Source organism: Chiloscyllium plagiosum, unplaced genomic scaffold (assembly GCF_037043375.1).
Source record: "Chiloscyllium plagiosum isolate Xiang-an unplaced genomic scaffold, Cpla_swu_hap1 HiC_scaffold_4, whole genome shotgun sequence".
NCBI lineage: Eukaryota > Metazoa > Chordata > Chondrichthyes > Orectolobiformes > Hemiscylliidae > Chiloscyllium > Chiloscyllium plagiosum.
In genome coordinates, this window is record NW_028270142.1 from 35,814,666 (window position 1) to 35,830,359 (window position 15,694).

The following is a 15,694-nucleotide window of genomic DNA, read 5'->3' on the forward strand; positions in this document are numbered from 1 at the left end:
GCAGCTTCTGTTCTGAAAACCAAATAAAAGCAATGATTAACAAGTCTGCCATTTCCTGATTTTTTTTTTTAAGTACATGTCCGCCTGTAAGGGACATACATTGGCTGTAGTCACCCTCTTGACTTGCGTGAAAACTCTTTAATGTTGGCATTCATGTTCCTTCCAAGATTTTTGTAATTTCCTTTCTATAGTTCTCAGTATTTATTCCTTATATTTGTGTTCCTTTGGTGTTCTGCACATCTTTTCCAATCCAGTGGATCCTTTTGATATTTAATTTCAAAGAAGCCCTTTCATTTAGCTGTATTCGAGTGACTGAACTTGGTAATGGCTAAAGCAGTCCCATAAAGAAAAGAGTTTGAGTGCAGAGCCTGTTAAGTCAGCCCTTATTCGGTAAGCAAGGATGTGGGCAAGAAGGATTGTGAGGCTAAACAGGAAAGTTCAAAATTGTATCGTTTCAAAAACAGACTGTCCACTCCTGCCTGTCTGCCAGTGTTAACTGGGCAGAGTACGATCTGATGAAGAATGTTTCTTCCTCAACTCTGCAGTTTTAAAGAAGAGGAGTCATTGGACTTGAAACTGTAACTCTGCTTCTCTCTTGGAGATGCCAACAAACCTGGGAAGTTTCGCCAACAGTTTGTGTTTTTATTGCAGATCACCAACATCTGCAGCATTTTGCTTTTTTTTCATTATCCATTGAATTGCTTTGGATAGTTGGCTCAATTGACCTGTAATTATGTATTTGTAAAATTTATTTTTAAAGAATCAGCTGCCGTATTATGACAATGTCATAGGGTTGGGCAGAAAGGTAGTAGGATTTCCACAGCTCGTGTAATATGTGCATGTTTCCCCAGCACCAAAAGTATGTCTCGTGGATCTACTGTGACATCAAGTTCAATTAGTCCCTGCACTATCTTTGTAGTGCTGATCCATGAGCCATGTATTTTTAAACTTTTTTCTGATGCTTGTTAACTACTTTGTTAAAATCCACTTAAATGTTGTTTATTGCATTCTCTTTTCAAATTTCCCTGGTCCTCATTTTAAAACAAAACGTATTTTGAATATTCAGGCATTATGGGAAGTTGGTTCAGTACATGAGAGAAAAGAAGGGTGATTTGCCATAAGTTAGATAATAGGGGAGGAAGTAGCTTGTGAGGAATACAACGTTGGCCAGTAATATTAGAAATAATAGTAAAAGTTTCTTTCAGTACATAAGAAACAAACGACAGGCAAAAGTAGACATTGGGCCACTTCAAACTAATGCAGGAAGCCTAGTGATAGGAGATAGGGAAATAGCAGGAGAACTTAACAAGTACTTTGTGTCAGTTTTCACAGTGGAAGACATGAGTAATATCCCAAAAATTAAAGGGTGTCGCGGGGCTGAGTTGAGTATGGTTGCCATTACGAAAGAGAGAGTGCTAGAAAAGTTAAAAAGTCTTAAAATTGATAAATCTCCTGGCCCCGATGAGATACACCCTAGAATTCTGAGAGAGGTGGCTGAGGAAATAGCAGAGGCATTGGTTGAGATCTTTCAAGAGTCACTGGAGTCAGGAAAGGTCCCGGATGATTGGAAGATGGCTGTTGTAACCCCCTTGTTCAAGAAAGGATCAAGGCAAAAGATGGAAAATTATAGGCCAATCAGCTTAACCTCGGTTGTTGGTAAAATTCTAGAATCCATCATTAAGGATGAGGTTTCTAAATTCTTGGAAGAGCAGAGTCTGATTAGAACAAGTCAACATGGATTTAGTAAAGGGAGGTCATGCCTGACAAACCTGTTGGAATTTTTTGAAGAGGTAACAAGTAGGTTAGACCAGGGAAACCCAATGGATGTGGTCTATCTAGACTTTCAAAAGGCCTTTGATAAGGTGCCACACGGGAGGCTGCTGAGCAAGGTGAGGGCCCATGGTGTTCGAGGTGAGCTGCTAGGATGGATTGAGGATTGGCTGTCTAACAGAAGGCAGAGAGTTGGGATAAAAGGTTCTTTTTCAGAATGGCAGCCGGTGACGAGCGGTGTCTCGCAGGGTTCGGTGCTGGGGCCACAGCTGTTCGCATTATATATTAATGATTTGGATGAGGGAACCGGGGGCATTCTAGCGAAGTTTGCCGATGATACGAAGTTAGGTGGACAGGCAGGTAGTACTGAGGAAGTGGGGAGGCTACAGAAGGATCTAGACAGGTTGGGAGAGTGGTCCAGGAAATGGCTGATGGAATTTAACGTGAGCAAGTGCGAGGTCTTGCACTTTGGCAAAAAGAATAAAAGCATAGACTACTTTCTAAATGGTGAGAAAATTAAGGCCGAATGGCCTTACTTCCACTCCTATGTCTTATGGTCTTATGGACCAGTTGGCTGAATTCCCTGTTGTTGTGCTGCAAGTTCTGCCCTGTTTAACAGAGACATGATAATGGGTAAAAGCAAAGTACTGCGGATGCTGGAATGTGAAACCAAAAGAGAAAATGCTGGAAAATCTCAGCAGGTCTGGCAGCATCTGTAAGGAGAGACTGATCCTTTGTCAAAGCTAAAAAATGGGAGAAATAGGGAGGTATTTATACGAGGCTGAGAGAAGGTGAGTCATGGCTCCAGAAGCAAAGGTAGCAATAAAGAGGTGATAATAGTGCATAGAGAGATTATAGGGAGATTAGGGGCTGTGAATGACCAAGGCTGAAGCCAGTGCTATGTGACAAAATATGTGGGGGATGGGTGAAGCAGAGGCAAAATGGAAAACGGGGGAGAAGGGTAGCAAAGGGGGAAGAGGAGAGGAAAAGGGTGATGAGAGAGTGGCGATCGAGAGAAAGAGAGACAATCAAGAAAAAAGAGGTACAGACAGTGAAAAAAAATTTTTAAAAGGATAAATAAAATAAATGAAATAAAATTACTGAGCAGAATGAAAACAGAGGGGTCGAGATGGGATAATCATCTGAAGTTGTTGAATTCAATGTTGAGACCGGCAGGCTGTAACGTGCCTCGTCGGAAGATGAGATGCTGTTCCTCCAGTTTACATTGAGCTTCACTGGAACATTGCAGCAGGCCAAGGACAGACATGTGGGTATGGGAGCAGGATTGTGTGTTGAAGTAGCAAGCCACGGGAAGGTCCAGGACCTGATTGCGTACAGACCGAAGGTGCTCAGCAAAGCGATCACCCAGTCGGCGTTTTGTCTGTCCGATATAGAGGAGACCACATTGGGAGCAACGAATGCAATAGACCAAATTGAAAGAAGTACAAGTGAAAAGCTGCTTAATCTGAAATGAGTGTTTGGGGCCTTGGATGGTGAGCATGGAAGGGGTAAAGGGGCAGGTTTTGCATCTTCTGCGATTGCATGGGAAGGTGCCGTGTGTGATGGGAGAGGTGTTAGGTGTGATGGAGGAGTGGACGAGGTTGTCCCGGAGGGAGGGAGCGATCTCTGCAGAATGCAGATAGGGGGAGGGAATGGAAAATGTGTTTAGTGGTGGCGTTGTGTTGGAGTTGGTGAAAATGGCGGAGGATTACTCTTTGTATGTGAAGACTGGTGGGGTGAAAAGTGAGAACAAGGGGGACCCTATCCTTGTTCTGGGAGGGAAGAGAGGGGGTGAGGGTCGTGGCGCGGGAGATGGACCGCACGCTGTTGAGAGCCCTATCAACAACTGTAGGTGGGAAGCCACGGTTGGAGAAGAAGGAGCACATATTAAGAGCACCACTTTGGAAAGTGGCCTCATCGGAACAAATGCGGCGGAGACGAAGGAGCTGAGAGAAAGGTATAGAGTCCTTACAGAACGTAGGGTGAGAAGGGCTGTAGTCCAGATAGCTGTGGGAGTCAGTGGGCTTGTAATGGATATTAGTGGATAGACTATTGCCAGAAATGGAGACAGAAAGGTCAAGGAAAGGAAGGCAAATGTCGGAGATGGACCAGGTGAAGGTGATGGAGGGATGGAAACTGGAAGCGAAGTTTATGAATTTTTCCAGGTCAGGATGAGAGCATGCAGCCACACCGAAACAGTCATCGAATGATAATGAGTGCCTATTCATACTGTTTATTTTCTTCAGGATCTACACACTGCCGAAAAAACAAAACTAATCACTCAGCTCCGAGATGCAAAGAACTTAATTGAACAGTTGGAACAAGATAAGGTGAGCAGTACTGTAGATAAGGTGAGTGGCATATCTCAAACTGCAGGAAAACAGAAACAGCTAAATTTTGTATGTTATGCTTTGCTACAGAACTGACCCAGTCTGTGGTTTGTCAGCATAGTAAAGTGAAATAGTCAATTTACTTCTGTGAAGTGCATTGGTCCCTGCTAGCACACAATATTACACTATTTCTATTACGGTTTCATTGATGTTTATGGATAACTTTCTTAAATAAAGATTAGAAACAGAGTGCAAGTTCCATTGCATGGAGGTTTATTTTCCTTCGATAAATTTCAAGTGTGCTTTTTTCTTAAACATACTATTACACTTGCTGGAAATCTGGAAACAAATTTGAAAATTGTTAATGCTCAACCATTCAGGCAGCACCTGTAGAAAAAGTCAGTTTTCTTTTCACTCCTTAGAACTCTTTCTCTGAACTTCTGTTTCCTCTGATCTACGTTGCTCCTATCCTTTATTCCATGTGTGGTAACTTCTCTCATGAGTCTTACATGGAAATGTATTGAATGTCCTATAAAAGTCTGTGTCCAGCGTATCAATCCTATTGATCTACGTTCTCTTGCCCCTTTTAAAAAATCTCCAGCAAGTTTGTTAAATATAATTTCCCCTTTAGAAACCCTTGAAAAATCTCTAATTAACTCACCTTTTTCCCTGTAACTCATAATCATACCTTAAATAATTATTTCTCGAAATTTCCTCAGTGTTGAAGTTAAACTAGCTAGCCCTGTAATTGCCAAGCTAATCCTTATTCACGTACAGGTCCCCTGGCACCTTTCCTGAGTTTAGGCTAGTCTGAAAGATTAAAGCCAGTAATTTCAACTCTCACTCTCTTCATTCAGCCCTGATATCCTCACAACTTTACGCTATTCTATTTAACAGTTTCTCTTCATCAATTTTGAATTCTTCTAGTCACAGCGTTTCCTCTTTGTCGCCATGGTCAAGTTAGCATCTATCTCCTTGACAGATAGGTGCAAAGTATTAACTTAACACCTCACTTGTATCTCTTGCCTCCGGTGTAAATCCCCTTTTTAGTCCCTCAGGTGCCCTACTAATCCTTTTAACATCTTCTTAGTGTTTATGTGCCTATAGAAGATTTTGAAATTACCCTTTTATGTTGGTTGCCATTTTTTTCTCATAATCCCTCTTTGCTTATCTTATGTGTAGGTTCACCTCCCCTCTGAGCAATCCATCCTTTATGCTACCACAGTCCCAGTGTACATTCTGTCAGTCAAAGTTTCCCTTTATAATGACTGTATGATCGCTTGTTATCAATATGTAGCGTCACAGTATCATATTTCCAAATGGCAATCTATGTCTGTAGTTCCCTCATCTTATTTACTATACTTCATTATATTGACCCAACTTTAACTTTATCATGATGTTTCTTAGTTAAACTTAGTTAAAACCAAGTATGGGTTTTTCTTGAAAAATAAAATGGTTTTCTAACTTAGAACAATTTAAAGACAATCCATAATAGCATCTCCTTACAAACCAGTGTCTCAAAAGTTGTCTTTGATGCAGCTGTTGTTTTCAATTTCCTTTCAAACTCAACACAATCAGTTGCAAGCATATGAACAATGTGTCTCTCTGGCTCTCAGTCAAACATTAAGCTTTTCGATATGTCCCAAGGCAGATAGAAGTAATGTTGGTGAGGCATTGCTCATCTTTGAGAAGCCACTTGGAAAGCAGTAGACTTGAGAGATCTTCCAACATTTAGGTACATAAGTTAATCTAAGACTTAGGTCTTTTTAATGAACAGTTCACAGATGCCAAAGGTAATGTGAATGCCTTGCAATAAGGCTTTGCCTGCAGTCATGTTCTAGACTTAAGGATATCTTGTGTATATGACCACATGATCATTCAGGAATGTACATTTTTATGGAAGCAAAGAGTCGTTTACCATGTAATGAGCAAGAGAGTGCACACACATTCAGGGATGGGTGATGACTGAAATTTATTAACAAACATATACACCCTGTGTCCAAAGTCAAAACAAAAGAGACCTTAGTCCTCCCAGTGTGAATATATTGACAGCCATTTTTCTTACTTATTGAACATATAAGGTTGGTTTGAAGAGCGCATGCTATTCAGATGTCATTCTTGTGAGTGAATTCCAGGCTCCACTTCATAGTCATTTTTGCCCCCCCACTGATCCTTCATCTCCCATTTTTTGTCACTGTTAACTCTTTCAGGTTTTCCGTGTTACCATTGGGCAGTTTAGTTGGCAGTTAATATCCTCAGTTTTCCCTTCAGCCCTTGGCTTTACCACATTGCTGTGCCATGTTAGCTATCCATTGTCCATCCATTGAAGGTGATGTAAAACCTCCTCCACCCTCCTGCAGTATCTAAGCTCATCCGGTGTTGTATCAGATCCTGTACTCACGTTTAGAGTGGCCATTTTGTAATTATTATCACAGTGTCCCATTCCCAGACTTGAGTTTTTCACTTTGCACAACAAAGTATGGATTGTCCCCTGATGAGCACCCTTGATATTCACTGCTCAAATTCCGCAGCCTGACTTGACACAAGTTCTGACTGATGATGACCCAGGATCTAGATTAATGTCTCCACATTTCCATAAATGACTGAACCCACACAAATATTTTGTCAAACCCTCAAGATGTTTAAGAATTATTTAGATGAGCACTTGAATCACCGTAGCATACAAGGCTATAAGTCAAGTGGTGAAAAATAGGTTTAAAATAGATGGATAGCCGATGTCTGAAGAACATGATAGGCTGAAGGACCTCTTGCCATGCCGTTAAAATCCATGACTCTCAATATTCTGAGAGACCAAGAGGTGAGATGAATAGTATCGATTTGTTCTGTTTGAGAGGTCTAGGATTGAATCTTTGTGTCAGTATTAGAGCCCGATAACGTTTGAGTGAAATTTCTCAATATCTTACAATCAACTTGTTGGGCGATGTTGTGATGCATCTTGAGAGCAAATGGGACTTGAACCTGGGCTTTGTGGTCCAGAGAGAGTGATATTAGAACTGTACCACAACCTCGGCAGCATTTCTGTACAAGAGGCTAGGAGAAGTTTGAAAATCTCTTCTATGAATGGTATTGGTAGATAAATTGTTAATTTTAAACTTGACAATGATGGGTGTTTGTTCGCAAATATATTGAAGAATTGTGGCAAGGGTAGGTTAATGGAATTGACTAGTTACAATCTCATTGAATATTAGAATATGGTTGAAGACCTAGTATTTTGTTCATGTTTTTATGTTTCAGTTCTCCCCTGTGCATACAGTCACTTAAAACTGATAATTGAGGACATGAAGCTTATCTGGAGATGTTGACCCTGCAGAAGAAACATCTTTGCTTCTTCTTCATTTCTGAAGATGCCAGTCATGAATTCTTTAGACCTTTTGCTCCTTATCTACATGCTGCCCCCGTAATACAATTAACAGAAATGGGAACAGCTCTCATACTGACGTAGGTGACATAGCCTGTCTGAACTCCTCCATGACCCCTGTGTTTTCAGTACTGCCTGCACAAAACCTCTGCTGTGATTACCAATTTGTTCCAACAAAGTATTTAGGTATAAAAAAAAGAATGCCACCATCTTTGACACTTCCAACAAGGTTAGTGTCTTTGTCACTGCTTCCATTCCCTTCCCTGGCCATAGTCTCAGCCTGAACCAGACTGTTGGCACTTCGGTGTCCTATTTGACCTAATAGGGCTTCTTAAATTCTTTCCATCACTGAATTTCTTTTTTGCCACCTTTGTACTTGGTGAATCTCTAGCATTACGTGAGTGCTGCAGCCAGACACCTCATGTGCCTTGTCTCTTGCTGACTGAACTATTCTTAACTCAACCTCCTCTGGGGAGGTGCCGGGCCAACGGTAATTTCACAGAAATATTTAATCCAGAATCCCAGGCTCAAATTCTGGGGAAAACCAAAGAACTGTGGTTGTTGTAAGTCAGAACTAAAGAAGGGTCACTGGACCTGAAATGTTAACAGTGCTTTCTCTGTGCAGATGCTGCCAGAACTGCTGAGTTTTTCATGCAGTTTCTGTTTGTGTTTCAAATGTTCTGGGGACATGGGTTTGGTTTCCACCTTGGCAGATTGTGAAATTGGTAAAAATCTGGAATAAAAAGCTATTACAGAGCGGTTATAACCACAATTGACCTTTGTAAAAAAAAAAAAAGAGTTGGTGAATGCCCTTTACTGAAGGAAATCAGCCATCTTTACCTGGTCTGGTCTGCTACTGACTTTGTCCCACTACTGTGTGGTTTGTTCTTAACTGCTCTCTGGACAGCTAGGATTGGGCAGTAAATGCTGGTGTACCCAATGATGCCAACAACCATGACCAAATATGTTTGCAAAGTCTTTTTATCCAGCTGCCCATCATTATCCCTGGATAAACCTTAACACATCTAAGCTCTGTTTATTCAATTCTGCGTGAAATCCTGCACTTCATATTCTTTGGGTTTCAGTGAGCTTTTCAGAGAGCTAATCAGTAATTATAATAGAATTTAAATGGATTAACTTTTATGAAAGATTTGTAATTTTGTATTGCAGATCTTTTCTCATTGAAAAATGTTAAATTCCTTCACAGAATTAATTTTTGAAGGCATTTTTCAATAATTATGAAATTAGTACCAAGTGCATTAGTTAAAAACCCAGTTGCACCTCACTTTATCAAGGTGCTTAAAGAATGTCTGTTTAACAGTGGGAATTCTCATCCGTTTCACTGATTTCTGTCAATTCCAATCTGAAGTAATTTTGCATGTTAAATTTATTATACTAGTCACACACAGACTACTGGTGTGTTTTTGAATTACAGTTGGTTTTGGTTCTGAGTTTTATAAGTTCTTATTTGTCAGTACGTTCCTCTTCAGTGAGCTGCTGATAGAATTAAGTTCTTCTCAACTGATTTTCCCCCTTGTCAATTCCCTCAATTTGAAAGAAAGCTTTAAAAAAAAGCAGAAGATTTCAAGGCTAAGAAGAAACTTGGTGATGCAGTTAATTGCCTTGTAAAAGACAATTCAGAGGACTAATAAATGGCTTGGTATGACAAAATAGACAAAAGTAATTGAAACAGGTGGAGGTATGTGAGAAGTCTAAATATGAGCATAGATCATTTGATCCGAAAGGCCTATTTTATAACCAAAAATTTAAAATGTTGATAAATTACAGGGTATGGTGATCGCAGAGACAAAACGACAGATGCATGAAACATTGGAGATGAAGGAAGAAGAAATCTCTCAACTTCGTGCCAAAATTCAGCAGTTCAGTGGACAACGTGAAGCGCTGCTTGAACAGAAAGAGAAGTCTGACAAAGCTGGTAAGCAGTTCCTGCTGTGTTCTATTTTAGTTTACTTAATTTGTCTTTGCTTTCTTTAGTCAATAGATATCGAAAGTCAGTCACAATCAATAAAGTATAAGTATATAAATCCCGATTTAGCTGCGAGTCAAAGATAGCAAGTCTAATTCAGGCCGATATTTTATTGACTAGTTAATCAAGTGTGCTTTGAACATGAAGTAGCATTGGTGACAGTTTGAGCTTAGATTGTTTCTATCCACCAGCTCATGTTACACTGATACTTCTTAGACTGGCCCGTATTTGTATGTTTTAATTGCTCTGCAATTCTTAACTTAAATAATCTAATCGCCAGTAGTAGGCAGAAGGAACATTTTCACCATTGATCATAGTGTTTCTTCAACTTAATACTGAATGTCTCCCTATTCAGTCATTTAAGTATTAATTTGATGCAAATGGTTCATGCTTGCAAGCACAATCTCGCCATATCCATTAACTTTGCTTGGTTGTCACTAATTCTTTGGCATTTCTCTGCTGGTTGTGATTTGCCAATGATAGTTCGAAAAGATGTGGACTGAATATTTTTTATGATCATCCAGACCATCGACAGTATGTGCAGTAGCTAATTGTCAATGCATCAAGCTTCATAAATAAGCGCTTAGCTTCTTTTTGCCAAGATAGTGACATGAAACAGTCACGTGCACTATTCTCTGTACTATACTTGAATCTTGCCCAGTGTCAAAAGATTGAATTTGTTTGAATTAGATTATTAACCTATATTCTATAAATGAGCATTATCACTGTGGGTTGGGTGCAAGTTAGGTACTATGTGTACTTGAAGATCAAGTTTGTCCAGTATTGCATGTTAAATGTCAAGATAATTCATAATCTGTACATTAGTGCTGTTCTTCTGCAACAAATGATGAAGTGGTGCTAAATTTTCTGAAACAATGCAAATACATTTTTACTTATGTTATTTCTTTGTACATGTTATTAATGATGAACACTATAATTTATTTTGCTTCATCAACATTCAGGGGTGACCAGAGACCAGAAACTGAATTGAATCATTCATAACATGTGAAGCTACAAGGGCAGGTTAGATGCTAGGAGTTCTGCAATGAGTAATTCACCTGCTGACTCATCAACGCCTATCCATTATCTAATTTCCACTTGCCTTATATGGGTACAGCTCCAACAACATCCTGGGCATAGTAACCCAGTTGATGATGCCCAGCCACCATTGAAATATTCACGGTCTCAACCATTGATAAAAATCACAACACCAGTCTGTCGTCCAACAGGTTTATTTGTAAGTACAAGCTTTTGGAGCGGTGCTCCTTCGTAAGGTAGCCAGTCCAACATCGGCAATTCCACATCATGTCCGCCATTGATACACAACCACGTTAGTGTGTCCTGTACAGGAGCTCAGAAAGCCCGCTTTGGCAGACCTTCCAAACCGACGACCTCCATCACGTCTATGGACATGGTTAGCAGATGCATGAGAACACAACCAATGAAGGAGCCACCATCCTAACTTGGAATTTGTTGCTGTTTGCTCTCTATTTTAATGTCAAAAACTGAGAATTATTTTCCTGACAGCACTGTTGTTTACCTTCACATCATGAACTACAATGGTTCAAGAAAGTGGCTCACTACCAATTGCTCATGGGCAAATGTGGATGGGCAGTTAATTATTGCCAACAAAGTTTGCAAACAAAAAAACAATGCTTTGAATTTTTGTTTTTATTTCTCTGTGAGGTGTAATCACTGGCTAGGCTTTTTGGTACACAGCATTTGTTGTCAATCCCTAATTGCTGTTGAGAAGATGGTGATGAATTGCTGCCTTGTGCTTGTGCAGTCCACGGGTACATGCGCACCCACAGTGCTGTTAGGAAGGAATTTCCAGGATTCTGAATTCACAACACTGAAAGGATGTTGATATCATTGAGTCAGGGTAGTGGTGTACTTGAAGGGCCACTTGCAAGTTGTAGTGTTCCTATTCATCTGCTGCCCTTACCTTCCTAAGTGTTGGAGGCTGAGTTTTTGGAAGGTCCTGTTGAAAAGAGTGTTAGTGAGTAACTGCAGAGCAATCTTACAGACAGTACATGTTGCTACCAAAATGCAGCATAGTGGATAAGATGCCAGTCAAACAGGTTATTTCACGATGGATAGTGTAAAGCTTTTTGAACATTGTTGAAACTGCATCCATCCATACAGGTGAAAAGTATTCCATCACACCTGGCATATATTTTACATAGTGGATAGGCACTGGATGGGAGATGAAGTAGCTAAGTTGTTATGGAGTCTTGGGGGTCCTACTCTTGTAGCAATACTATTGATACAATTGGTCCAGTTCAGTTTCTGGTTATTGATAATCCCCAGGATGCTGATTATAGGGAGATAAAAGATGGCAATGCTAGTTAAGCTTAGAGGCACGAATGAGATTTGTTTCTTTTTTGAAATAGTCATTACCTGGCACCTCACTGGCAAATAATAATCACTCCACAGATCAGTTCAAGCCTGAATCTTGTCTAGGTGTTACTGCACCCTGAATCTGAGGAGTCATGAATGGCACTAAACCTGATGCAATCATCAGCAAACATCCCCACTTCTGTTGTTCATGATGGAGGGAAGTCATTGACAGATGAAATGAAGATGTTGGACCTTGGACATTATATAGAAGATGAAGGATGCTTTGGGGTTGCAGTGATAGTGACCCTACCTCTGGACTAGGGGACCCAGGTTCAAATATACCATGCTGAAGAGATGTGTAATAACATCTCTGAGCAGGTTGATGTCTTGAAGCAGCTACCTGTCTTGAAGCTGAATACGAGCAGTCAACACCTGCTTCCTCTCTGCTCACTATTACTCCAACCAGCATAGAGCTTCCATTTTTTTTAATTGGTTTTATATTTGTTTGAGTTCCCTGATGTCTCATTGGTTGAACATTGTCTTTCTGTCAAGGGCAGTCACACTGATCTTATCTCTGAAGTTCAGCTCCTTTATTGATTTTTAGACTAGTGGAGTCATGAGGTCATGAGCAGAATTGGCCTTGTAGAACCCAAATTGAGTGTCGGAGTAGGTTATTCCTTTGTAATTGCCACATGATAATACTATCAGCCAGCCACTCCCACCACCGTGCTGATGATCGAGAGTGGATAGATCAGAGGTAATTGGCCACTGGTCGGATTTACCCTGCTTTTTATATTTAGGATATACATGAGCAAGTTTTCCCATTGTCAGGGCGATGCTATTGTTCTGACTGTAGTGTGACAACTTAGCTGTGTTCATTGCTCCCTCTGAACCACAGGCCTTAAGTCCTGCTACTGGAATGCTGTCAGAGCCATAACCTTTGCATTATTCATTGCCTTCAGCCATTTCTTAATTATATGGAGAGAATCAAATTGTTTGAAGACTGGAATCTGTGGTGTTGGGGATGTCTCTAGCAGGCAGAGACAGAAATTTCACTTGGCACTTCTGATTGAAGATGGATGCAATATTTCAGCTTTGCCTTTTCCACTGATATGCTGGGTTTACCAATGTTAATTTATGGGAATATTTGTGGAGACAATGATTCCTGTTACTTATTTATTTGTCCACCACTTTTCATGACCGGATGTAGCAGGACTGCAGAGATTAGGTTTGATCCATTGGCTCTGGGACCACATAGAACATAGAACAATACAGCACAGAATAGGCCCTTCGGCCCACGATGTTGTGCCAAACATTTGTCCTACCTTAAGCACCCATCCATGTACCTATCCAATTGCCGCTTAAAGGTCACCAAAGATTCTGACTCTACCACTCCCACAGGCAGTACATTCCATGCCCCCACCACTCTCTGGGTAAAGAACCCACCCCTGACATCTCCCCTATACCTTCCACCCTTCACCTTAAATTTATGTCCCCTTGTAACATTCTGTTGTACCCGGGGAAAAAGTTTCTGACTGTCTACTCTATCTATTCCTCTGATCATCTTATAAACCTCTATCAAGTCACCCCTCATCCTTCGCCGTTCCAATGAGAAAAGACCTAGCACTCTCAACCTATCCCCATACGATCTATTCTCCATTCCAGGCAACATCCTGTTAAATCTTCTCTGTACCCTCTCCAAAGCTTCCACATCTTTCCTAAAGTGAGGCGTTCAGAACTGCACACAGTACTCCAAATGTGGCCTAACCAAAGTCCTGTACAGTTGCAACATCACTTCACGATTCTTGAATTCAATCCCTCTGCTAATGAACGCTAATACACCATAGGCCTTCTTACAAGCAAAGTCCTCTGCGTTATATGTCGCTTCTGCTGTTTGGCATTCAAGTAGTCTTATGTTGTTATTTCACTTGGTTGACCCTTCATTTTTAGGTATGTATCATTCTGCTTCTGCTACACACTCTTGCACTCTTCATTGAGCCATGTATGACATGCTGGCACTGGTAGAAGAATCCAGACTCATCAGCTAAGGGGGGAGGGAGTGTTTTAAGTAGTATTCAAAAAGATATTTCCTTGTATGACCTGATGCCATAAAACTCCATTGGGTTTGGAGCCAATGTTGAAAACTCTCAAAGCAACTGTTTCCTAATTATGTACAGAAGAACCTCAATTATCTGAACAAGACAGGCGGGGAGTATTTTGTTCATTAAACTGATTGTTCGGATAACTCATCTGGGTTCCTGTGGTGGTGGCAGGAGCAGGGTTCTCATGGCGGCCCTGTTCCTGCTACCGCCGCCAGCCCGGGCTGCCTCCTCTGTGTGCTTTTACTTAAATTTAATAAAATTTTTGCAGGACCTTGAGATCTTGTTCGGATAATCTGAAATTCGGATAATTGATGTTCGGATAGCCGAGGTTGCTCTGTACCACTGTTGTGCCACTGATGGCTATATCCTGCTGGTGCGTCAGGACCTAGGAATTTTGTTGAGCTGTGTGGGGTACTGTCTGAGAGGTATAATTCCGTGTCAATGATTATGTCAAGTTGTTGCCTCGATAATCATGTAAGAGTTCTCCAAGTTTTCTCACAGCCCCAGATCATCTAAGAATTTTGCAGGGCTGTGGTAAGAATAATGATGGGGATATCGGAGACCTTTTTTTTTTACAAGTCAATTGGATTGCAACTTCTATTGTTCACAGTTAAGTGCAAAAACAATTGCTGTCAGGTTTACCTTGCTTATTTTGCATCATCATTACACTCTAAGCTCATTGAGCAATTTGGCCTTGAAATGCATTGCAGATGTCAGATTAGGGCAAATGGGGAGTTTTAATGACATTTTGTATTGTAATTACTGCTACTGGCACTTAAGAAGTATTCCAAATGTCATGCCTCATTCTTTCAAGTCATAATATTTTTGTGAAATTTTTCATTGTCACTGATGCAGCACAGTGGCTCACTGGCTCGTACTGCGGTCTCACAGCACCAGTGGACCAGATTCGATTCCAGCCTTGAGCGGCTCTGTGTGGAATTTGCATGTTCTCCCCGTCTGTGTGAGTTTCCACTGGGTGTTGCAGTTTCCTCCCACAGTCCAGGTTAGGTGGATAGGTCATGCTAAATTGCACATAGTGTCCAGGGATGTGCAAGCTAGGTGGATTAGCCATGGGAAATACAGGGTGGGTATGGGTGGGATTCTCTTTGGAGGGTTGGTGTGGACTGAATAGGCCAAATGGCTTGCATCCTCTCTGAAGGGATTTTTTGTCTCTCTCTCTCTTTCTCTTAGCCCATGTTTCTTTCCCCCTCCAGATTTTGCTTTTTGTACATGTTTTGTGTTAAATATTCCAACTGAAATTTCCTTGTCCAGACTTGGTAAAGAGCTTCCAATTTTATTATTTGAAGAGATGGTCCTATTCCAGAATAGTCCTTATTGTCACTTGCACTCGAATAAGTGCACTGAAAAGTTTGTAATGTTGCCTCTCAGCACCATCTTAGGTACAGATAGTTCAAGTGTTGTCACAGAAATAGTAAAATAGTAAAAGAAAAACTAGTATGGGAATATAGAGCTTAAGAAAGTCCAGAATGAGAATAAAAAGTATTTTTAAAGTAGTCAAGTTATAGTCCTCTTTCATTGAGGTGGTGCTCACTGGGCTTCAGAGCATGAGGCTTTGCTGCATCCATGCACTGGCCTCTGGCCTAGGCACGCCTCCGGGACCTGTCCCCCAGCCAACATGGGCTTGGGCTGCTTCTGCTGTTGCTCCAGCCATGACTCAGCTTCCAACTCGGCCCGCACTCACTCGGCTGCTGCTCCTGCTCCAGATGCGACTCACTTTTGGGACTTGGCCCGTGCTCTCACTATATTGCCAACTTTAAGTACATTT

The 15,694-nt window shown here is 41.0% G+C and overlaps 1 protein-coding gene across 4 annotated transcripts in view; it reads left to right on the forward strand.

Annotated features, from left to right (window-relative positions):
* The window catches only part of golga4 (golgin A4), a 192,005-nt gene that overhangs the window by 78,773 nt on the left and 97,538 nt on the right, over positions 1-15,694 (forward strand). For all 4 annotated transcript variants that reach the window (XM_087986136.1, XM_087986137.1, XM_087986138.1 and 1 more), the window contains 2 exons: positions 4,017-4,100; positions 9,268-9,415. In XM_087986136.1, coding sequence (XP_087842262.1) covers positions 4,017-4,100; positions 9,268-9,415 — 232 coding nt within the window. The remainder of the gene's footprint in view (positions 1-4,016; positions 4,101-9,267; positions 9,416-15,694) is intronic.